The sequence below is a fragment of the Mauremys reevesii genome, linkage group 1, assembly GCF_016161935.1.
Source record: "Mauremys reevesii isolate NIE-2019 linkage group 1, ASM1616193v1, whole genome shotgun sequence".
NCBI classification, from domain to species: Eukaryota; Metazoa; Chordata; order Testudines; family Geoemydidae; genus Mauremys; species Mauremys reevesii.
The window spans coordinates 340,588,658-340,614,784 of record NC_052623.1 but is presented as its reverse complement, the minus strand read 5'-3'; the positions used below and the strand labels follow the sequence as shown (position 1 = coordinate 340,614,784).

At 41.9% G+C, this 26,127-nt stretch overlaps 1 protein-coding gene across 2 annotated transcripts in view; it reads left to right on the top strand.

Annotated features, from left to right (window-relative positions):
* PCLO (piccolo presynaptic cytomatrix protein) overlaps window positions 1-26,127 on the top strand; it is a 519,980-nt gene that overhangs the window by 425,001 nt on the left and 68,852 nt on the right. For both annotated transcript variants that reach the window (XM_039518832.1, XM_039518825.1), the window contains exons 14-18: window positions 5,219-5,269; window positions 6,731-6,861; window positions 8,695-8,721; window positions 13,193-13,286; window positions 25,555-25,626. In XM_039518832.1, coding sequence (XP_039374766.1) covers window positions 5,219-5,269; window positions 6,731-6,861; window positions 8,695-8,721; window positions 13,193-13,286; window positions 25,555-25,626 — 375 coding nt within the window. The remainder of the gene's footprint in view (window positions 1-5,218; window positions 5,270-6,730; window positions 6,862-8,694; window positions 8,722-13,192; window positions 13,287-25,554; window positions 25,627-26,127) is intronic.

Below are 26,127 nucleotides of genomic sequence, written 5' to 3'. Positions count from 1 at the left end.
TTTTCCATATAGTGTATGTGTATTTATGCAGATACAGATTATGGAGCTCCAGTGACTTTTTAGTTAAAAGGTGTAAATAGCTTTGCATTATAAGTTCAGTTTAGAAAACCGCACAGCCTCTGCTTTCAGCCTAAAGTTTATCAGATGGTGTTTCCTGACAGAAGATAAAATTTTTTTTTACCCAATATTTGTGATAAATCAGCTGTGGCATTTTTGAGTTTCTAAGTTTTGAAAAATAAGTCTGCATCCACCCTAGAATCTTGTATCTTGTATCTGTTTTCCAGCAGCAGTATAGTCCAGTTAACCAATTATACCAGTCTTGTCAGCTTTAGTGTAGACAGACTTCAGCCTTTTTAACCACCATCTCATGAAAACCTGCCCTGCACTATCAACAAGTAACATTCATCCCTTTACTAAGGGCCAGGAAAAGCCTGTGAACTGACAGAAGCTGGGATTGAATGACAGGGGATGCATCTCTCAGTAATGGTCTTTCTGCTCATTCCCTCTGAAACATCTAGCGAACACTGTTGAGGACAGGATACTGGGCTAGATGGACCATTGGTCTGCCCAGTATAGCTGTTCTTATGTTCTTACGAACCATTTAAACCTTGTTGTAAGGGCTTAAATGGGATTTAAATGATGCATAGGCCATGAATTAAGAAGTGATTTTTAGTCAATAGTGTCTTTGAGTATTTTTTTCAAAGGTTGAGTGGCTAATTTTAGGAGTTGTTTGCTCTCAATATTTGCAACTTGGACAATTCAGTTTGGACTTGAAACAGTTTACAAACTCACGTCTAGTATAGTTTAGCAGCTGTCAGCTGAATCGCTCAGATTAAAGGAGTTTGTAAGGTCTTGATAGCAATGGTCAGAAATTTTTTACTGAAATGATTTGTTGTCAGAAAGTGCAATTTTGAAGAAAATCAAAGTTTTTCTATGGAATTTTTTTCCTGTTTTTTTTTCTTTATTTTCCATTGGGAAAAATCTAAATTAAATATTTCAGGTAAGTTTGACCTGAATCAAAATACTTCAGTTTGTTGAGCTGACCTGAAACATTTTGTTTTCAGTCAGTTCAACATTAAACTGCATCTGCCAATGCTGCCGTGGTGCCTCCTGGGAATTGTAGTGCAGGTGCTTCATGTCCTGTTCTCTCCTGTGGGCTAAGCTCCTTGGCTGGACTACATTTCCCTTGATGCACTCCTCCCTCCCTCTGACTGAGCTGTGTGGGGCATTGTGGGAGTTCTGTCACTGCAGTGCATCATGGGAGCTGTAGTGGCCACAGGGGGGATGTTAGGAGGAGTCTGGTAAGAAAAGCAGATTTTTGACAGTTGGGCCAGGACTTTGGTAAGGAAAGCCTGTACATATCTCTGTTGAGGAGTACAGATAGGTAGGAGAATGGTAACTTACAAATTCTCCTGGTTGGGGAGGAGGGATTTGTGGCCTTGTGGAGGGGACAGAGCACATTATCATCGATGTGACATGGTCCATTTAAAAATAGATTCATCCCTATGTATCTTGGGTGTATCCACACAGCGAGCTAGTCCTCCAAGTCTGCTTAGTAGGTCAATCTCTATCAGGTATTAATCTTACTCAGAAGCAATGATGCCTTTAGCTCTTCCATTGCCCTTCAGAGAGAAGGAAGTTAGTGCAACAAGGAGCATCAGTATCTCCCATGCATGCACATTTCTGCTAGGAATCTACTGGGGTTTTTTTTGTGGAGACCATGCCTCAAAGAGCATAAGCTCCCCATTCTCTGCCATCCATATGGATTTTGACACGTGTGCATTACTCTCCCACTTCTTCATGTCATGTCTGCTTCCTACCCATCTTCCAGCCCCTTTGTTCCCATCTTCACCGTGCAGCACAGGGAAGCAGAATTCTGCATAATGAGGCACTATGGCTGTGGATTAAGCAAATTCAAGGCCGAGGCACATTGCAAGGAAAACTTCATAATAGTTTGTACTCACTCATGGATTCTGAAACAGCTGCAACATTTAAAGATAAAGACCTAGGAGTCAAGATAGACAGTGTAGGCACTGGCAGTCCAAAGATCAAGTAAGAGATTAGGCTGCATTAAGAACTCAGAAAACAATATAGAAAATATGATTATATCGTTATATAAATTGATGGTTTGTCCTTAGCCTGAATATTTAATTGACTTTTGGTAACCTCATTTCAAAAAGAGCACTGCAGAAATAACTAAGGCCAAACAGGGCACTGAAAGCAACTAGAGACAAGGAGATTCTTTGAAAAAGATTAGGATTCATTTCACTGTCAGTGTAAGCATGTGTAACCCTACAGAAGTCAGTGGAGTTAGGCCCACTTATGGCATCCGCAAATTTGGCCTCAGACTTAGAGTGTAAAGAAAACAAGTAAGAGGAGACATATTAGGAGACAGCATAGGAGTATAACATTAAAAATAGTTGAGAAGCCTATTTATTATCATAAAAAATACCTAGCCAGGTCTCAGAACTCTTTACAAAGGAGGCATCATTACCCACATTTTACGTATGGGGAAACTGAGGCACAGGCCTGTGTAACCAGTTGCCTGTGGTCATCCAGTAATCCAGTGAGTGAGCTGAGGCTAGAACTCAGGTCTCTAGAGTCATATTTAACAGTCTTATTTAACTAGTCTCCTAATAAAATAACAAGGAGAAACTTGATGAAATGTGTAGACAATAAACTTACAAATTCCTGTTAAAGAATGTTTTATGTAACGTAGACAATTAATTTTATAATTGTCCCCCAGAGCAATGAGTCTAATCGCTTTGTAAGATTCTAAAAAGGATTAGACACAGACCAGATGTGTGACAGTAGTCTCTGCTGATGCACTAGCCATAGGAGAAAAATTACCAGGGTCACCAATTCTCAATACTCTCCTAACGCACAACCATTTGGGGGCTGGAAGATGTGTTTCCCCATGGCACTTATTCATGTGACATTAATGTGGCAGGAGAGGGTGGGGTATTCCTCCAAACACTGTGTACAAGCCAGCGTCAAAAAAGAATTCCTATGTTCATATTAGAGATTGCCCTTAAGTACAACATTTGGATATAGGGGTTAGGTTCATCGCCAGTTTCTGCAGAATTTTATGATATTTATTGGTAGAATACATTGGGCCAGTTTGTGCCTATCCTTTGTGCAGAGGTGGGGAAAGAGCACAAAGAGGTTTTCCCTTCACCCGCTCCCTATGTGAGTCACCCTGAGCGAGGTCCAGCAGCAATTGCAGTCCTTACTAGAGCTGGGTGGGGAAATGTGGTTCTAGTTTTTTTGGAGGATTTTGATATTTCAAAATTTGGTTTCATTCCGATTCAAGATTTTCTGCAAAAGGAAGCAAAGCCCTGGCTCCAGGGCAGTCTGCCTGGTGGGCTGACTGTGTACCAGGGATCTTAGGAGCTCAGGCTACCAAGGAGCCATGAGCTTGGGAGCTGGGGCTTCCAGGATCTTGGCTCCCTGCTGGATGTGCTGCTGAGGATCTGGGTGTGACTCATGAGAGCTGGCAGGAAACAAGGCAGGGTTTAATCCTGTCTGGTTTCCAGTGGAGTTTCCACTGAAATTGAACTGATTCTGCAGAACCTTTTGATTTCAACAAATTGCAAATTCCAGCAAAATAGTATTGCATCTGAATTTTTCCAACCAGCGCTAATTCCTACACACAAGGAGACTAGGGAACTTCTCCCATTTAGTGCACCCAAGGAGGAAAGGACACTGGATTACTCTTAGGCATGGTTCAACATATGCACAACCCAGAGCTCCAACCCCTGCTCTTGGTCTCATCTTGAACTGTTGCTTTTAAATGCATTGACAAATTCTCTTTGATCCTTTGAGGACTGCAGTAGCCACGAAACATATTTTACAGCATGACCGTAGCACAGCAAGAGGTGTTGTATTGACCTAGAATCCTGGCAGGTTGAAATTCACATCTACAAGTTAGAAGGAGGTCAATCTTCTGAGCATTTGTTTACTGGCTGTAAGAATAGTGAGTTTGTCTTTGTTTGGAACTTTCATTGTAAGCTGCATCAACCAAAGAATCAGGGATGGAGAGAATATAAAAGTATTGAAAACTTTGCTGTAGAACCTGATAGACCCTTGTTGCAGGACCAGCCATTGGAAGAATGGACGCAGCTCCAGGCTGGCTCAAGGACACCATCATATAATGAAACAGGATATCAAACAAATGGTGAAATTGTTCTTAAACTGAAGAAACATAATTATCTAAGGACACTTTTGTCCTTGTCAGCAATTCATGGACCTCAAAAAAGGAGAATAAATAGGAAGAGGCAGGGATATACGGAGATTTGAAGAAAGGGACCAGAAGCTTAAATTTGATGTGATAGTAGATGGGGAGCCAGTGGAAGGATTCAAAGAGGGGAGTGACATGAACAAGTTGATGGGCAAGGATGATGATACTTAAGAATCAATGAATGAACTATCAACGGAAACTGATTTGGAATTGTAACATCCACTTGAAAATTCACTCACTTTCATCCTCTCCTCTGTGATCATCCATGAAATTATAAGAAAATAATTGACCTTGACCTAAAGTAGTTTAATCCATGCATTTCTACAGAAATACAGCTGTCTCATCTCTGCAAAGTCAATTAGGCATGGTCTACACCTAAAAATTAAATTGACACAGCTACCTCACTCAGAGCTGTGAAAAATTTCACACCCTGTGTGACGTAGTTAGGTCAACCTATCCCCTACTGTAGACACATCTAGGTCGATGGAAGAATTTTTCCATAGACCTAGCTACCACCTTTTGGAGAGGCGGATTAACTACCTCTGCCTCTTCTTTTGATGTCAGAAGCATCTACAGTCCAGAGGCACCGCTGCAGCTCCATAGCATTGTTGCTGTAGTGTAGATTTACCCTTAATCTCTGTGCTCCAGTTCCCTCTCTATAAAATGAGAATGATGCTACATTCTTTCCTTCTGAATGTTGTCTGTCTTATCTGTTTAGACTGTAAACAGTTTGGGGCTGAGACTGTTTCTTGCTCAGTGTTTATACGATACCTAGCATAATGATCTCAGGTGAAGTCACTAGGTGCCAATAATAATAAATAATAATAAATAATAAATTAATAGCTGGAGTCAGAAGAAAAGTGGCTTTCTGCGGTAAATGGTACGTAGAGCAGTGTGAACAGAGATTTGTAAAAATCTTACTAGTGAAAGACTATTATGTTTAATCTATGTGTCTCTCTATATTTTTTCATATGGCAGCCCACTGAAGCCACAAAGTCCACATCCCATCCAATCACTGGAGAAATTCAGGTAAATACATACAGAATTTATTGCAGCTGAACGTGTTTAGGTTTAGGATAAGTTTTCAGAAGGGAACCTGTGCTGTGTGATTTGGGCTGATTCTGAGGTAATTTGGACCCCTTGAAATGTCACTAAAGCCAATGGGATGACATGGGGTTTAATCAGTGCCAGATTTGGACCTCTGACGTTATTATCAGTGTGTGCAATACAAGATCAATTCAACAGTAGCATGGGAATTCCTACTGATCTCAAAAGGGCTACAAAATAAATTGAATGTAATTCCAATCTGTAATCCTTAGACACTCACTGTGATTCACTTCAGAAGATCTGACACTGAATATATATGCAAGCAAAGTTGTGGATTTTCCAAGATGCAGTTCAATTTTTTCCATAGAGTGCTGAGTAGCTGAATATATCTGATATGAACTGACCTCAGTGGTGGTTTAAAAATAAAAAGTTCACTAAACTCTGGAAATGAAAGTTTGGGGGCCATAGAAAATGCTGCTCTTGGGATTGCCTCCCAGTTCCATGTGAGCTCTTATTTCAGGGTCACCTTACTCAAATGCGAGTCCCACTGACTTCAAAGTGCAGGCAGGCCCCCCCCCCGGAGTGGGTAAGCTCCCAACCTCCTGGCTGGAAGCCCTTTCTGCTGCTGCTAGGGAGCTGGGGAAAGCAGGTGGTAGCACCTTTCCTTCTCTGTCTACATTTGTCCCCTTAGTCCACTTCCTACAGTGGCTCGGAGAGACAAGTGTCTGTGGTTTAAAGCAAGACAGCCTGGGGAATAGCTGGCTCTGGCAGCCTCTTTGGTTAACTCTTAGCAGATATGGTATAAGGAGCAGAGACACTGATAGTTTGTGGATACCGGCCAGCTCTACCATAGGCGCAGAGTGAAGAAAATGACAGCACCACCAGAGACATGGGGGAATGAAGAATGGAGCCAAGAGAGTCTTGTAGAGTCAAGAGAAGATGACACAAGTTAGGATGAACATTTAGGGTGTGTGGGGGGAAAAGCCCATTTCAAATTATGGGGAGGGTCCACTTTGAACCTGTGTGAGTGAATATTGGCTACTCCCCTGACTGATTGGGAACAATCCTGTACTGTCAACGGGATAGACTGAGATGGCTTCTGGTTGTGAGTGCATAAGACTGACTGATGGAGCCCACACCACCGTGCTGGTTTTAGACTCTGTAACTGAGATCTCTAGTGTAAGAGCTAAGGCTGTTGGCCAGGTCATTCTCTTTTTTTGTGGAGGCGCAAACAATCATTTTAGTAGGAAGCGGAATCTGTTTCTGTGCTCCCAGGTCACTGGAAGGTTAAATCATCTGCTGAAATGAGCCACTTGTCAGGCAGATGTGAATAGGTGTTGTTGCATTAAATAGACATTTATGCAAAGGAGTTCAGGGGAAAATTGAATTCTTTAGTAAGCAAAGGAAAAAAATAATCCTCAAGTATTTTAATGCCCTCTCTAGCTTCAAATCAATTATGACAAGCACCTTGGCAATCTTATCATCCACATTCTTCAAGCAAGAAACCTTGCTCCACGAGACAACAATGGCTATTCTGACCCTTTCGTTAAAGTCTATCTACTTCCAGGGAGAGGGTAAGTGGAGGGGAAATTTCAGCTTGAACTCTGTTGCTTTTCATTTGACTTTGATGCCAGTCCTGAATAACAGAACTTAGATTAAAGCTTCAGAAAATCTGTTTAGTATCAAGCAGCACTGAACATCTCTTTATTTTTTTAACAAGACACTGCAACTAAAGGGCCCAATACTATTTCCTGTGAAATCCATGTGAGTTTTGTCATTGATTTCAGTGGGATCCGAAGCAGGCCTGTAGATTTAATCTTTGTTTTGAATTTTTACAGAATAAAAGTCACACACATGCACAAATTATGTTAAAATAACATTGTGGTCTGGTGAAACCTGCCAGATCCATGGAGTTCAGAGTTCTCCTTAGGAATCTGTCTTTAACTCAGTAGCTCTGCCTGTTTTTTCTGGTTTTTATGTGTTTGGGAGACTGTAATGAAGGACACTGCAAGGTGAGACTAGGGTGAAATTTCATCTATAGCTCACATTTTTTTTCTAGTTTTTGTGAATTTAAACCAAGATTTGCCATGTTAATTCCACATACAATAATCCACATACAATACTATATATATATCCACATACAATACTATATATATATATAATGTGATCATGGAACGAGATCTTTATGGTCAAGTTTTCAAATTGCCTCTCTAATTGCAACCATATAATTTATGGACACATATGCACTAAACTCCATAACGGCATCATGTGAGCAAACTATGTAAATACGTGCAGATATATTTGTGTGCACAATTCAGCATTTGTTTTGCACCTACAAATGGATTTGCCTGCAATTTTGGTAAGTGTAGCTGATGAGGCTGTTTTGAAAATTTTACACTTATTACCCAAATGTTCAGTTTAGGATGGAATTTCTGAACTATGGTTCCAATTCAGCAAAGTACTTAACCACATGTATAGGTAAAAGCACATGAACTGTTCCATTGAAATCATGGCTGATTCAGCCTATAAAGGGCTTGATCCAGGGCCGGCTCCAGGCACCAGTGGAGGAAGCATGTGCCTGGGGCGGCACATGCTAAGGGGCAACATTCCGTCCATTCTTGGGGCGGCACAGTCCAGGTGGATTTTTTTTTTTCCGCTTGGGGTGGCAAAAATGGTAGAGCCGACCCTGGCTCAATCTTGCTCCCAGAGAAATTGGTCATGAAACTCCCATTGAAATCAGAAGGTTCAAAATGGCTAAAAAAAGACAATTTATGATGGCTACATAGTAAATCCTTACATATTGTGACATCTGCAGTTCCATTTTATGTAAAAACTGAGTTTTAATTACTTGTGCCTATTATCATATGGGAAGTTGTGTGTGTGTGTGTGTGTGTGTGTGTGTGTGTGGAGGGGGGGGAATGGCTCTGATTTTGTAGAAATAAGACTTTAAATTAGACATAGGTCCAAGCTACAAAGTTCTGACCTGAATTCAAATCCAGATCCAAATGGTGACAAAGTTCTGGGGCATTTACATTTCTCTTGTGGTTTGGGCCCGTTTCTAGTCTATGATTAATGTTATCATTCACAATGGGACATATTGCTTTGGGGATTCTTTGTACATACCGCTGACAATTAAAGTGGAGAGATGCTCAGCAAATTTATTACTTTTATCAGAATACAAATGCATTCACTGATTGCGGATCCGTGTCTTTCCTTTGATCTAGTTCAATCCACATCAAAATTTGTATTGTTAATGTCTGTTTCCTGCGATTCTGAAACTAGGAACTGCTCATTTATTATTCACATGTTCTCTCTTTCGTTTCTGTCTATTCCCATTTTCTCTCATGCTGCTTCCTCTACTTTCCCATCTCTTTTGATTACACTGTCTCCTCACTGGATCCATGCAGACAAGTCATGGTTGTCCAGAATGCAAGGTAGAGTGACTTATCTTTCAATTTTATTCTTTGAAGCATGCATGCATCAATTATCTTATGCATGTATCTGTAGATTTTCCTTGAGTTCTGATGACCTATAAATCCCGGCACCAAGACTGGTGTTGCTGTTCACTGTCTAATGAATCTGATTTCCAGGAGAGAAAGAAATTTAGGGAAAAAATTGTTGTGGTTCCTGATGCAGTAACGTTTTAAGATCAAACTCTGTAGTCCTTAATTATTTAAAACTTCCAGTGAAGTGAATGGGAATTTTGTTCAATCAAGTACTGTGTAAATTGGTCCTTACTCTTTGATGCTTGTGATTAACTGTGAACTTGTCACGTAACTTTCAGCAGAGGTTCCTGCTGAGAAACAATCAGAGATGCTGACGTTATTTGGGAGTGACCTGTCAATTCAGAGGAAAATGGCATATTTGTCAAAAAAAAAAACCCCAAAAACTTGTTTTGACTAAAATTTTCTGACCCGCTCCAACCCATAGTAACGCCAGATACAATTCAACCCTCTAGCCTCACATTTACTTAAAGAGGAAAATTTAAGCAGGCCAATAGATGGCTTTTTAATGAACAAATTCTGCTCTGCCTAAGATCACTGTTATTTCATAATTAATATAATTATATAATTCACGTATTCAAACGTTAATTTTTACATGTAAGAGTTGTATAATACTTCCTTTATTCTATAAGTAATGTATTGTGTTACTGCATATAGCAGCAGAGTATAAAAGGGGAAATCCAGAGAAATGATAAAGAAAAGGAAGAGCCTGAGTTTGTGTTTTTTCCACATATGGCACGTCCTATGAGTTTGAAGTATGAATTCTGTTGGGAGTAGACTAGTTTTAATGAAGGTGTTGTATCAAAGCATCACCATCTGTTAATCACAGGCAAAGGGAAAAGTGGTAATCTAGTGGGACAGATCCAATGTATTTGCCAGGTCTTTCTTTTTAAAATTGTACAGTCCTTCAACTGGCATTTTGCTTTGTGTGGGCTTTTCTAGATATAGTCAATTTTTTTTTAAAATTTATTTCTGTGCAACAGACTCAGTCCCTTTTTGCAATAGCACTTCAGGCCAAATTCTGCTCTCACAGATATAAAACTGGAGTAACTCAGGGTCAGCCTTAGGGAAAATGATGCCCTGGATTAATTTATATTTTGGCGCCCCTGACACAGGCAGCCGCCCATGCCTCCTGGCCCCCCACTGGCTCCCCCATAATATCCCTGCCCCCCATGGGGTCTCCAGGCTCCCCACTTTCATTCCGCCCAGGCCCCACTGCCTCCCCCCAGTGCTTAATTTATAATGAGCGAGGTACCGGGGCTCACCCCAGTAAGCCTTGACACAAATTAAGCACTGGTTGGGCAGCTCAGAAATTCCCTCTCTGTGCAGCCTGGCCTGGATGGCTGGAGAGCAGCAGCTGGTGGCCAGGTGCCCAGCTTTGAGGGCAGAGCAGCTGCCATGGGTGCCTGGCCAACAGCCGCCGCACTCTAGCCGTCCAGGCCGGGCTGCACAGAGAGGGAATTTCTGAGGCTGGAGCCTTCCCCAGCCATATATGTCCTGACCACTGAGCCCGCGGGAAGGGGAGAGCAGGGGCTGGCCCACTGGCTCTGCAGGAGCAAGGCCTGTTGCCTGTGCCTCCCCGCCAGGCTGGCAGCTCCAGGTGGCATCACCTGCCCCCCTGCCTGGCTCGCCAGTGGCTCCAGCCCCAGGCTTGCCCACCCTCCCCACTCCGCTCTGCAGTCCAGGCCCACCAGATTGCAGCACCAGATGGTGCCCCCCACACCCCGCTCACTGACCACGGCGCCCTGGGCAGTCACCCACATTGCCCACCCCTAAGACTGACACTGGAGTAACTGCACGGGAATTACTTCTGATTTACAGTGGTATCAAGGAGACAAGCAAGGGGCAGGGAGTCTAATCCCCTACCCACTTTCAAAAACCAAGAAATCCTTCCCCTGAAACCAGTAGATCCCCTGAGTACTAGAGTCATCCAGACCAAGTTCCAGTGCCCCTGAACTGTCTTCAAGCTCCTATGTTCCCCCTTCACCCTCCCCCGCCCGCCAGATAGGAGGGAAATGGATTCCATAAGAATGGCCCTACTGGGTCAGACCAAAGGTCCAACTAGTGCAGTATCCTGTCTTCCGACAGTGGGCAGTACCAGGTGCCCCAGAGGGAATGAACAGAACAGGTGATCATCAAGTGATCCATGCCCTGTCGCTCATTCCCAGCTTCTGGCAAACAGAGGCTAGTGAAAGGGGAGTCTGGGCAAATTAATTTTTACAAGTCGGCGTTAGCTGATCAGCAAAAGATACTCAACTGAGGAGTAGTGGGAGGACAGAGAGACGCTTACCCCAGTCCTGACCCTTCTCAACTTACCCCATCTCCAGATGTGCAGAGACAGTTTCAGAAAGGCCAAGGGAGGGGCTTGGGAGCAAGGCTAATGGGGGGAACATGCCACTGAGTTTGTCTGATTTTCTTAACAGGCATAAATATTTAAGTGGACCATGAAATAGGATTAGTCATCATAGCCCTTCTGCTTCCCGGAGAGGCTTACGGTTTGGTGGTGGTAGTGCTGGTGGTTGTTTTTGTCTTCTTTGTAAAGAATGCAGAGTAATAAGACTGTAGGGTGAATTTCTTTTTAATGTACACTCATTCCCCCGGAAATCCCATCCATATCTTTCTTACTGATACATGAAAAAAATACAAAGAGAAAGAGCTCCTTTTTTAACAGATATCATTACACTCTGAGGTTGTCAGGCCCAATCGCATTAAGGACACATTCTGCTTTCTTCTTAAGTGGGAGTGGGAAGATACTCTGCTTTACAAACCACAATGCCCTACACATTTTGTAGGAAATTGGAGGACAGCAGTACATCATGTTTTGAAAGAAAATGAATGGGGCTGTGTGGAATGGGCTAGGTGTGGGATGCAGAATCGCTGCAAGTCACTGACTTTATAAAGTGTCGCTCAGAACTGAATGTATGAGGAAATGCAGGAGAGGGATTTCATATCCCTGTCACTGTGATCACAAATGCCTCGTTATTATGGAGCAGACCTCAGATATGCTGTATGTCCCCCAATGACTGTGATATAATACGGTGTCTGAGAGAGGAGAATGTGGGCCTTTGGGCCTTTCTGAAAAAATATGCCTGTAGAAAAACAGATATGAGAAAATAGAGTAGAGCCTGTCAGACAATGGTAAGTATTTTCTGTGGAAATTTTTAGAAAGAACTTTTTTGCACAATTGATTTCAGTGGGGCCACTTGTATAGTATAATGTATCGTTTGATATGAGTAAGAGTATCAGACTATGACAGCTGTGTCCAAAGCTGTAATAATGCAAGTACTCAAAATGAGGCAATCTGTACTGGTTTTTTCTCCATTAGAACCTTAGCAGAGGTTGGAAATTGTATTTGCCAAAAGTACAGGGACAAATCAAGCTGGGAAATATTACTTTTACACTTTCAGAGTGGTCTTACAAACAAAGAACAACAATCAAAATAAACCAATCTTCAAGTCTTTGATTGTTCCTTTACATTAGGGCCATGTTTAAATGTAGATAAAAGAGCAGTTACCTTTCATTTTAGCAAAAAGTTTCTGCACTTTAAATCTATTTGGGTTCTCAGAATCTTAGAAGTTCTTGGTATTTTCTTAGGTAACCCTGTGACATCTTTTCCATTAACATTTTATATTAAATTAAAATCGGTATGCAAGTGGATCTAGCATCAGGGCTTGTAGTGCCCAAGGAATCCATAATGTATGAAAGGTGAGTGCATTACTTGCTCTGCATCCAGGAAATGCAGAGTATAATTGAGTATATTTCAGCTCCTTTTTAATGCAGGTAATTCAGCCAAACCTCTTATACTTGCCTATTGATAAAAACAAGGTTGATGCACTTCTATGCTTGGCTTCACTACAGTTAGAGGCGAAGCCAGAGAACAGAATCAATATGAAATTAGTGTTTCTATCATTAGCAGTATATCAGTGTACCATGGCTTTCATTTAATGTTCCTATAAGATGAGACTCCTATGATTAAAGAATACAAAATAAAAATAAAATGGATTAAGCCTACCTAAATGCGAACAGAAAGATGTTCTTTGGAAAAGAAACACATTATCATTTACAGTTGTAATTAAAGCCCTGCTCTAAAGAGGCAGGAGGTATTTATAACTACAGTTTAAAAAAAAAAAAGCTTGTGTTTCCTGATGCTGGAGGTTGAACAGTTTTCTTGTAGGCAGGCTGAGCTTTCAGAAGGCTCAGAAGGTCAGGTTTTTAAAGACAGCATCATGAAAGCATGGTACAGCAACTTGGGCAATGCAGTTAAAGAAGGTAGGCTCTCATTGTATTCTTATAGCCCTGAGTTGTTTTAGTTTTTTCTATTTCCATGAACTATATTCTGCACAAGAATGGAAGGAAACAAAAGAGGACTAATGTAATGTTCCCTTCCTTTGTTCAAATTCAGTGCTGAGTACAAGCGGAGGACTAAATACGTGCAGAAAAGCTTGAATCCCGAATGGAATCAGACGGTCATTTATAAAAATATCTCCATGGAGCAGGTGCGTGACTATTAGCACTATCCACTGTGATTTTCTGTTCTGTCTATTATTTGTATGGCCAATGACTGTCATTGTGGAAACAGGGGTGATGTTGGAGGGAGTTCATCCCCCTGAGAAATCCTGCTACCAAATTGAAGGGAAGCTTAAATGATTTCCTTGTCTCTGATAGAGTTCACACCTTCTACAGATACAGTTTGAACATCCCTGACAGAGATTTAGTTGTCCCTTCAACACATAAAAATACTTCCCAGTAGTATTTTTTTAAAACTTTGGAATTCACCAGATTGCACCTACTACCAGCTATTTAAAAAGGGGTTTGGAGGCAAATACCCTTGATCCCTCTATTAGTTCTATACGCACATACACATCATTTAAAATCACACTAGGTCAACACTACTATGCTGCAGAATCAATATACTTAGTGTATTTTCCAGGGATAAAGTATAAGTAAGTTCAGCAAGCACATTTAAGTAATAGTAGGAGATATACCTATCTCCTAGAACTGGAAGGGACCTTGAAGGACCAAGTACTGATTTTTTCCCCAGATCCCTATGTGGCCCCCTCAAACCCAGGGTTGTGAGTTCAATCCTTAACAGGCTAATGCTCAAACCACTGAGCTATCCTTCCTCCCCCTTAATATAAGCTTGTTTATCAAGTGGTGTCTTTGTCTCACTCTCTGAAGCGGCTCACTACCCTGAGTGCCAACTTCAGGGCAGACTGTCGAGAAGCAGGGGAAAATCTCCAGCCTGGTTGTATGTTCTATAATTAGATTTCACCAATCTACTAACAAGTGTGATCTCCTAAAGCACTATACCAGTCTTACCCTGGAGTCACAGAGAGTCCAATTGCCACCCGGGAAAGCTGGACTTTATAATACGTGGTTGCTTTACACCAAAAATCACAACAATATTCAGGTTAGTCCCCGTCCCAAAGGTCCAGTCACTTACCTCCGGCCAGTTGTACTCAGACCTCAACCCAAAGACAGTGCTTGTAGCCAATCCTGTAACAAACCAGCCAAAGGTTAAAAAGAAATGAGAGTTCTTTACAAAAGTAAAGCAGGCAAGCGTACACCCACAAATGAGTTACAGTCAGCTTTCAAAAGGTAATAGAAACATCTGTAGTAGGCAGACTCTGTATATCCCTTAGGACTAAACCAGGCAAACCATGCTTAGAAAGCCTCACCTCTCAGAGTTCAAGCAGCAGAAGAATAATAAGTTCTCCTTAACAGGCATTTTTATTCCCTTCCCCCAGCATCCCAGTCAGGGCCGGCTCCAGGCACCAGCAAGCAGCTGCTTGGGGCGGCCAACGGTGAGGAACGGCACGTCCAGGTCTTCGGTGGCAATTCAGCGGCGGGTCCCTCACTCCTTCCCGGAGCGAAAGACCAGCCGCCGAAGACTGAAGCGGCGGCGGTAGAGCTGCAGATCGCGGTCGCGGCTTTTATTTATTTATTTATTTATTGCTGCTTGGGGTGGCAAAAACCCTGGAGCTGGTCCTGATCCCTGTGATAAAATGGGGAGTTGGGCACGTAATCTCTTCAGGGCTGTGGGAGAAGCAATCAACAAAGTCCTTGTTCCACAATGGCCCATTTGGATTCAATAGTCTTTCCTTATGGGCAGGAGATAACACCTTCTGTAGGAATCCAGCATTTTGCATTAGGTGAAGTCTTTTTTTATCATTTAGTGAGCTACATAGTTTCAAAACAAACATTTTACTGTTATAGAATAAACACTTCAGTACTAGCTTATAGCATGATTTTAAGTGAGATGATGCATGCAGCAATTTATAGGCATTTCATAAAGTCTAGATACGTAGGTATAAATCCAGTACCTATCTTAACAATACTACACAGGTCAGACTGACTGGTTTACCGTTATGCATTTGTCAGTGTTCCGTGAGGCTTAAGGACTTTGGCATTAGTTGGCACCTGGTCTGGTGGCATCACAGTCTTCTTTTGAGACGGCCTCGTTAGTTGATGACCATCAACGTATCTTCCTTCCTGACTGCCTGGCGTTTAGTAGGTCTAAGATGCACTTGCTCAGTCTCGGGATTGTAACTTGAGACTCAGGCTTTAGGCGTGTTTCCAGGCCTGTGAGGCTGCCTCCAAGATCCCAGCACTTTCAGCAATGCTACAGCTGCAGGCGTGGCAACTCTGAAAGTGATGTTGAATTGACTAGAGGGGATGAGTCAAGACATAGGGCATGTCTAAGATGTAGAAGCGAGAAGTCTTGCTCCCTACAGTCGTCCAGATTCACTTGTACTAGGGGTTCTATCGTTTTCCATATTCAAGTAAAATACATATGGAATGCTGCTGTTTTCAAACATAATAGTGAGGGGCTTAAGGATGGGCTTAGTCAGCTGAGAGGAACATTTTAGGGTTTTTATTTTCCAAGGTGCCACAAGTCCTCCTGTTCTTTTTGCGGATACAGACTAACACGGCTGCTACTCTGAAACCTATTTTCCAAGGGTAGACAGGCTTCAGTCACAGCTGTGGGAGGAGACTTACTATTTTTCTTCTGCTTACTATTGTTAGTTTTTCTAAATTTAATCTTGAGTTCTGAAATCAGTTGTAGCAGCCTTTAGCATGGCAGTGCTCTTTGAGTGTGAGAGAGAAATGTTTTGTCCTTTTTAAAAAATTCTGACAAAACGAGGATCTCCCTCCTGATTTAAATCCAGGAATTGTGGAGTAATGGACCTAGACAGATTATTTGTTTCCAGCACCTGGATCCATTTTCCCTAATGTTCCTATATTTCCCTAATGTTCCTATATTTCTTAGCATTTAGTTCTTGACACTTTCAGATTTAATTTTTCACAGCCATCCAATCTTTCAGTATTTTATAAATGCCTTCAGCATGCCAAGCTTGCTACATCAGAATGTCCAGATTTTTTCAGCTGCCTTGATGTGGTCCTTCATTCTGACACACAGCCCTTAAAATTAGCCTCCCAATTTCAAATTTGATTATTCATACTTCTCTTTCAGTGATGATAGTGTGGATTCGTTTTTGAATGAAGCAAAACTGAGACGGCTGGAGAAGGGACTAACATGGCTCACAGGATTAAAAATGGGTAGGGCTCCATGTCTGTCACGGAGGTCACAGAAGTCACAGATTCCGTGTCTTTCCGCAACCTCCGTGACTTCTGCAGGTGCCAGTGTGGCTGCTCAAGCAGTTGGCTCCAGGGACAGCTGCTCAGGTGGCCCTGGGGACAGCCACACCAGCCACTGCTCAGGCAGACCCGGCAGCAGTCCCAGGGCGGCTGGAACAGCCCCGGTCTGCGGCCCCCTGCAGCAGGTGTTGCTGGCCCCGGGTGACTCCGGCCACAGGCGCCACTCCCCTCCCCAGCAGTGCCTCCCCCAAAATCCTTCCCCACACTCTCCCACAAGTTTTAGTCTCAGATATTTTTAGTATAAGTCAGGGATAGACAACCTTTGGCACATAGCCCATCAGGGAAATCCCTGGCAGGCCGAGACAGTTTGTTTACCTGAAGCATCCGCAGATTCGGCTGATTGCAGCTCCAGTTGACCACGGTTCACCGGTCCAGGCCAATGGGGGCTGCGGGAAGCAGTGGCCAGCACATCCCTCGGCCCACGCCACTTCCCGCAGCCCCCATTGGCCTGGAACGGCAAACCGTGGCCAGTGGGAGCTGTGATCGGCACAACCTGCAGACGCTGCAGGTAAACAAACCGGCCCGGCCCACCAGTGGATTTCCCTAATGGGCCGCATGCCAAAAGTTGCTGATCTCTGGTATAAGTCATGGACAGATCAAGGCCGTGATTTTTGGGACCTGCCTATGACTTTTACTAAAAATACCCATGACCAAATGGTAATATTAATAATAGGATATGGAGTCTTTTACTGCTAAAGTCATGGGCTCAAATCCAGCTCAGCTATGGCTTCCAGGGTCTGTGTAAATGCTGTGTTTTGGTGTCATATCTTGAGGGTTTGCACACATAGCATTTCAAACTAATCCAAAAGTTCAAAGTGAAATTCAGCCAAATCCAGTGCCTGTTTTCACAGTGAAGGTATGGGAAATGAAAAGGTGAGCTTGGTATGGCTGCAACACAGCCCCTAAACCTCCCAGGTTCACTAAAGAGGTTTGTAAATCTTAGCAAACTTTCCAAATAATGCAGGGTGATTTTCAAGTTTAAAATTGTTTGGTTTCAGGTTCTGCTGTGAACATATCACAGGTCTAGTTAGCAGTGACTGAACATCAAAAATGTATTTGGTGATCTTAAATGAGCTGATGATCTCAGCCAGAGCCTAGCAGGCAGTTGCCTGTATCTCGGACGCTCTTGCCACAGTCCCTAATTGGCAAAGTAATAGTCAAACATTTGCCATTCAGGATGTTAGCTAGGGCCTGTGCTAAGAGTGGCTGAAATACAGACACCTGCCCACTGGGCTAAGATCAAAGAATTTAAAATGTGACAAAAAAGGATTTTAAATGTTTTGACCCTTTGCTTCTACTGTCACTACTAATCCTATTCTGTTCTGTTCCATGGAGGTTCTGGGCAAAATTTTCAGGCTGAATAGTTTATTCAAGGAAAAATGCAGTTTAATTCAAACTTTTAGCAAATTTGACAAATAGTTTTGGCCATTCATAAAATGGTTGGAGGAAGAAATGGTGTTGGTGCTGCTATCCTTCCCATTTACAACTGTTAGCCCAGTGATTCGGGCACTCACCTGGAATATGAGTGACCCAGGTTTAAATCCCCAGTCTAGAACAGACCTGAAATGGACTTTTTTCATTCAACAAAAATACCAAAAAAATCAGATTCTGTTTGATCCAAAATGCTTTTTATTTTTTGTTTTTCAGAAATACCACCCAATCAAAAAATCACTTATTCACTCAGCTCTATTTTAATACAACACTAATCACCTTGGTATCTGAGTGCCTTCCAGTAATACATTAAGAGAAGTACATTATGTGACTAACATCTGTCACATGTTGTTTGTTCTTTCATCGTCTCTGCCAGGGGAAGAAATGTGTGCCACAGAGTGCCTTTTTTTGGTATGGACTTTTCTTTTCACACCTCTCCTGGCATATATCTGTTGGCTAGAGAGAATGAGATGGTTGTGTAGGTGGATGATTCTTCTCTTAGGAAAATCCGGTGCCATTCAATGAATTAGCAAGAGTTCCACAGAGCAGCAAGGTTAAGTAGCTTGCCAAGACAGCAAATAGCACCATACTCTCTCCCAGCATTGGATCTTTCCTGATTTTTGTGATTCCAGTTGTTCCTAGAATATATAATGGCTGCAAATGCACATATAAATAAACATATACTATAGCTTGGGGAATTGTCCCCATGCCACGCTGTTCATAGTGTCTGGATGCATAGACAGCATGGATTGATATTTCACAACAGTTTGATAATGACTATAAATAGGAGTTTAAGAGAATAACTATGCTGGTTGCAGAACAGATGTTCTGATCAGCAGACTACTCAAGCTACATCAGACTCTGAATAAGCCATATACTGTCAGCAATCGTTTCCTTGCTAGTGTTGGTTCAGAAGCTTGGTAAGGATTTCTCTTTCAGAGAAGCATTTTCCTCTCCTCCATCAGTTTGGAGAGTTGGTCTGAAATCCATAAGATGAAATTAATTAAAGACGAGATCAAAGTACTGCACTTAGGAAGGAAAAATCAAATGCACAACTTACAAAATGGGGAATAATTGGCGAGGTTTCTGCTGAAAAGTTTCAGAGGGTCATACTGGATCACAGGTTGAATTGAGTCAATAATGTGATGCAATTGCAAACAAGTCTAATATCATTCTGGGGTATATTATCAGGAGGTAATTGTCCTGATCTACCCGGCACTGATGGGGCCTCAGCTGGAGTAATGTGTCCAGTTCTGGGCACCACACATTAGGAAAGATAAATTGGAGAGAGTCCAGAGGAGAGCAACAAAAATGATAAACATTTAGAAACCTGAACTCTGATGCAGGATTAACAAAAAACTGGGCAGGTTTAGTCTTGAGAAAAAAAGACTGATGGGGAGCTGATAACAGTCTTCAAATATTTTGAGGGCTGTTATAAAAAGGACAGTAATCAATTGTTCTCCATATCCACTGAAGGTAGGACGAAAAGTCATGGGCTTAATCTGTGGCAAGGGAGACTTAGATATTAGGAAGTTTTCTAACTATAAGGGTAGTTAGATTCTGCAATAGGCGTCACTGGAGGGTTTTAAGAACAGGTTGTACAAACACCTGTGATGGATGGTCTAGTTTACTTGGTCCTTCCTCAGCACAGGGCATTGGACTTTATGACCTTTCAAGGCCGTTTGATTCTACGATCAAAAGCATGCTCGCCTGCTGACAGCAAATAAGTATTATTAAATATTTGCTAATACAGTCCTTTTAACATCACTGTCTAGACATTGGCTGGTTATACAATTTTTCATTTTCTTTCATAACATAGCAGAAATTAAACTGAAAATAATTATGAGAAAGACTTTTGAATGAAACAGACTTTTTCAAGACTGTGATGATTAATTTTGGAATGTAGCAAGTTCCAATTAGACAGTTAAATGCAAAAAATAAGTAAAGCTGAGTATTTATTTCATAATTTAAGTTTTTTGAAGGGGAGAATGGTGGAGATATTTTCAGTTTAGGGAGGGGTTCTAAACATATATTACAAACACTGCTATGTATTTTCAGTGCAAGCCACCTTTCTTTGGATAGGTGGAAGATGGAGTGATGAGAGCAGAGGATTTGGCATGAAAAGTTCTGAGTTTTATTCCTGCCTTTGCCACTGAAACATTACACGGCATTGGACAAATCAAAAAAACAATGGCTGCCACAGTTTTCTGATTAGTATAAAGTGGGTAGCAATATTTTCTTACATTGCGGGAGTATTGTGAGGCTCGGTGTTACATTAATAAAATAATACCAACAAGATCTTATAAGAGGGACAAGGCAAAATACCACATTTATTGCAAATACAACAAAATAGTTTTGACAGCTGTTATAATCATTCACTCAGACAAACATTCACACAGGTTCTGCAGTGGTTGTTATAGTTACCAGCCTGAGAGTTGCTCCTGCCAAGTCACTGGCCAGGTGGCTTGGACACGAGAGTGGAGTTGAGTCGTGTCAGATGCACATCCAATGCTCCTGGAGGGTGGTCGCAGAACCAGACTCAAAGAGCTCAGTCCCCTAGTCCTGTTCTTATAGGTCTTTGCCTCAATGTATGTCTATGGAAATTGCTTCGTCATGCTGAATTCATGATTGGGATAACCATTAATCAGCTTGATCAGCCGATGGTACATCCATGACGGGTATACTGTACATTATCTTCGAGTCTTCTATCTTTCCTTGATGTGCTTGGGTGGGTTCCGGCATGCCCTCCAGGGATCATCCAGTTGCCTCCGCCCTGCCTTATCTTCAGCCCATTGAGGGTTGTGAGTCTTAGGTTTCGGCTGGTACTAGTTTCTGATCAATTATCTACCTGTCACAAACACTCGCTCCCATGTGCTCAGCATTCTTACATCCAGATTTAACAGGTTTGATTTAATTCTTCTCACCCTCTTTTTATTGCTAAAAGATTTACATAGGCCTAATCAAGTTTCTCAAGGGATGAGAGGATGAGTGGGTATGGCTTAAGAAAACATCATTGTTTTTCCCAAAGTTCTTATCATCCCTTGGTACAGACTTTCTGTCCCGTAACAGCATTCTTATTGGTTACTTGCATATTCAGGCCTTAGATAATTGGTATTTTGGCCTTGGGCTTGTTACAAAGATTCATTCAACAAATTTCAGCAGAGAACAGAGAGAAATTCACTTAACAAGGATCAAGTATCTAAAACAGAGATTTCTTTTAACAGCTATGTTCTACTCTTATTCTTTTATATTACTATACTTTAACTAGATCCAGCATCGGTTCTTTAATGTTTGTAAAGCACTTATGCTTCCTTGAATGAAATTAATATATAATAGATTTATTTAGAAAGGATATAGATTTCAAAGACATGTAAGTGACTTAGGAGCCTAAGATAATTTTCAAAAGTGACTTAGGCACTTTTGAGCCTCAGTCTCATTGAAAGCCACTTAGGTTCCTGAATGCCTTAGTCACTTTTGAAAATGCAATTTAAGTGCCTAATCATTTAGGCTCTTTTGAAAATTGTATCCACATTCCCTTCCTGCCCCTGTGTACCGAGTCCTTTATAACAATGTAAAAGGCAATGCATTAAAAAACCTCATAAAATATTAATATAAAACTAAATAACTACAAATAATTATAAAATTATTATTTAGTATTAATTATTCTGCACCAGGCCTCCTGGCATAAATTAGTACTATGCTCTTCCAAAACTGCTTTGAAGAAATGTAATAAGAGAAGGCTCTACATCTGGGGTAGGACTCAGGGACTGCATAAAAATGTTCTGCTTGCTCTATAGAATATTAGGATTGGAAGGGACCTCAGGAGGTCATCTAGTCCAACCCCCTGCTCAAAGCAGGACAAATCCCCAGACAGATTTTTACCCCACTTCCTTAAATGGCCCCCTCAAGGATTGAATTTACAACCCTGGGTTTAGCAGGCCAATGCTCAAACCACTGAGCTATCCCTCCACCCTACTGAGCTATCCCTCCCCCATTCAGTGAGTTGTGTGAATTTTCCCAGGGAGAATATAGAAAATATTCCCAGTGGTATGATCCATAGCTACACATACACAAATACCACAGTCATCAGCAATATCACACAGGCAGTGATCTCCGGACCTTCAAATGGAGATCTCTGCCATGTGAATTATTAACATAGTAGTTAGCTGTTAGTTGTGTCTGAGCCAGTTACTAGAGGAGACATTAGTCACATGCGCAGGGGGGAGGGTCTGACATTCTAGGCAGTATATGGGGAAATGGCAGACATTAGCTGTTTATGCAGAGACTGTTGTTTCTAAGGACAGTAAGGATGAAATCCTGTTCAAACTGAAGTCAATGGTAAAACTGCCATTAGTAGCTTGAGTGGGCCCAGGATTTCATCCAAATTGTCACATGATCTGTCACAATGCTCACTTCTATCTAGTAACTTCCCACACAAGAAACACCCACTAATTGATTCAGGCTCAGCAATGCCTTTGTCTCACCGTGACTGGCACCTAGCCAAAGTTGCTTCCTGATCAAAGGCCTGGTCTACACTGGGAGGGGGGGGGTTCGAACTAAGGTACTCAAGTTCAGCTACGCGAATAGCGTAGCTGAACTCGAAGTACCTTGGTTCGAAGTACTTACCCGTCCTCACGGCACGGGTTCAAAGTCCGTGGCTCCCCGTCGACTCCGCCACCACCGTTCGCGGTGGTGGAGTTCCGGAGTCGACGGGAGCACGTTCGGAGTTCGATATATCGCGTCTAGATGAGACGCGATATATCGAACTCCGAGAAGTCGATCACTACCCACCAACCCGGGCGGGTAGTATGGACGTACCCAAACTGTATTCATGGCCATCTAGCTGTCTCTTCGCCTGGGAACACTTGTTCTTTTCCTGAGGAGTGCACTCCCCACCTACACAAACACACCAACTCAGGTTTAGAAAAATTACTTGCAATCACATCATCCATTAACTTCCTGAGGGGACCTTGAATCACTGGCTTCAGCTGTTCAAATTGGATTATGTAAAACAGCACCTCACTTTGCTCAGATAGTGAGGTACACACAAGCGCTACTTGTATAATCTCTAACCACAAAATGCTCTTGGCTCTTTAATTGTGGTACATATGTCTTCAGACAAATACTTCCCCTCAACTCATATTTGAAACTTATCTCATGCACCCTGCTTAGCAGAGTTCCTCCGATGTTTTTCCATTATCCTGGTATTTTATAAAAGCTTTATTAAGTTAAGAGGATTAAAATAGACACTACAAAGAAATGTGGAGTACTATACATTTCTAGCTCTGTTTTATTATCTTGCTAATAGAAAAATGCGGTTCCAGCATAGGACCAGTTGCTTGAAATCCTGGTCTGCGCTGGATAAGATAGCTCCATCTGAAGCGGGGGTGGGCGGGTGATTCTTGTTCAGTGGCACAAACATAAATTATGCAGGTTAAATACACAATGAAACCTTTTTTTTTCAAATTTAGACTTAAGAGAAATGATAAGAGAGTAAGGAAGAGAGAGACTAATGTGCTGCCAACATTTTAATAAAGGCTCCCTCAAAAACATTCTGCCTCACTCAGCAGTGCTCTCCATGTCAAATACTCTTCCCACACAATAAAATGTGTATCAGTTCCACACAAAAATTCAATCAGATCCATACTTTCTCCCCTCCTAGATCCATCTAGCCTTCCTTGTGTCCTAGTAAAGCACATTCATAACCTGTAATGAAGAGGCACTCTTTAGAACATATCTCTAAATGATTAAATATCTTTGCCTGTATTTTGTAAACGGCATTCACAAATGATGTGCTAAGCTTTCCGTGATATCTTGCCACTTTATACAGTTTCTTTTTCGAACTTCTGTTTAATTTTTCATAGGATATTTCCAATAAAAATGTGTTCTATATTGCCCGAGTGGATAGGATATAAAAAAAGAGAAAGAATTCACAGAATTTCACTTAGTTAAGAACACTTTTTAAATCTTTGCTTTCAAATCATATTTTTATTGTTGCCCTATTTAGTAAGTGTATTATGTATTCCCCCCCAAAATATTTTAAAATCTCCTTTTCTGGGTGGGGGGGGATATAAACTGGTTTTAACATAATTTTCAAAGAAACTGACACTGCATAATTGTTCAATTTACTAAGACTAAGTGTGACCAGAAGATATTTTGTAGCAACAACAATAATAAATCCACTGTTTAATGTGAAGGTCTTCTACATCAGTAAGAATATCTGCATCAAACTGAGGAGCACTGGGGAATTTTGATGAGGTAGATGCTGCCTCATTTGAGAGGATACTGTGTAACATATACATGAAGTGGTGTGGCTTGTGCTGCTGATAAAGACTTCCATTCCATTATTACTCCTTTGGCCCAAGGAATGTTATCCAGTATTTAAGACCTTGCTGGGCTGCTTCTGTTAAGAGGAGAAATTGATAATATGTGTCAGGTATTTCTTTGGTGCAATCCTGTTTGCTGACAAAGTATGTTCACAAAGTCCTGTTTCCTTGAACATAGTAGAAACAAACAGGAGTCAGTTCCTTGCTCCCAATTTTCATGCTTGACTTTCCTGTGTGTCCTGTGCTCCAAGGAGCCCTGTCCCCGTCAAGGCCACCCTTAGGACTGTTTCTCTCACTGTCTGCAGCTTCCGCCCTCTAACACACACAGCGGCTGCAATCCGCCAATCAACCCCCGTGCCTGTGTATTTCCAACCAGTCCTGGGAAACTTCTCAGACCATGCAGATTAAACAGGCCATGCGGCCTATTGCCTTGGGAAGTAGTTTCTATTATCTCTAGCTATCTCACTTCGTGAATAAGGCTTATTTGCTCTAGCCATTTAGCCTGAAAGGAGGGTGGTTAGCACAACCATTAGCTTTAAAGTGGTCTGTGACAGTCTGTTTGCTCGCAGCCATTAACATCTTCTTACACAGTAACAGTGGAATTGGTTCTGCATGGGTGGACCCTACCCAATTGACTTCACTGAGGCCAGGTTTACACTACCACTTCCTTTGGTATAACTTATGTCGTTCAGGGATCTGAATAAACCACCCACCTGAGCGACATAAGTTACACAGACCTAAGTGCTGATGTGAACAGCACTATGTCAGCATTGGAGCTTCTCATGCCAACATGGCTGCCGCCCCTTGCGGACATGGATTTATTATGGCGACAAGAGAGCTCTTTCCCATCAGCATAGAGCATCTTCACCAGACATAGCGCTTCTAGTGTAGACTAGCCCTGAGGTCCTGGCTTCACAGATCAGATTGTAGGAGTGAGACATTGTAAAGTAATATTTAAAATCCACATTCCAACTCACCTCAGCTGCAGGCAAGTCAATTCTCCCAACCTGAGTAACAGAAGAGCGAGAGGAGTAGAGATCTGTAGTCACTATCAACATTTAAAAAGTCGCAGTATGGGCCTTGTGGTGGACACACTGTCAGGCTTTCAAAAGCAACTTTTGAGAGTCCCAGCAGCACTTTTTACAAGCCCATCCGTCTTGACAACAAACTCCAGCTTTGCCCAGAATTAATTTTCTGAGATCAAGGTTGATGTGAGGATTAAAAATTGCCTGGCTGTCACATTGAAAAAGAATGCCAGCAAGTAATAACAAATAGAAGCTATTGTATGGATGCGACATGAGGTTTATGATGGCAATTGGGATTAATCATCTTTTGATTTAAACTGTAGCTGAAGAAGAAAACACTGGAAGTGACTGTCTGGGATTATGATAGATTCTCCTCCAATGACTTTCTGGGTGAAGTGAGTATCTAATTTCCTCTCTTCCAGCAACCTCCCTCCCCACCTCTTGGGAGACACCTGATTAAGTGCACATTGATAATCAGAGATTGTTTGTTTAGTGGGTGTGGGACTCACAGAAACATTTTTCTTTAGGCTTAGCTTCTGGGCAATAACTATACTACTGTCCAACTTCATAATAAATGTGTGAGATTTCCTCCTTTCACCCAAAAAGGACACTGAACTTTTCTGTCTCTTGGTATATCATAGTAGGACTAATTTTGTGCACTTAGGTTTAAGTGATTATGGTGAATAGTTCCACTAATTTAGCTCAATGATTCAAAAGTAACTTGATGAGAGATCTCAACTCTGACAAATAGAGTCTGTCTTTATCTCAGCATGGGAGGTGAGGACTGAGGAGTTTTCTATAGTGTGGGGAGAAGAGTGGCAGTGCCAATAAATCAAGGACCAATTTCTGCCTGCAGGCCATGATTTCGCAAGGCACTTAAGCACCTTGAATTGCAA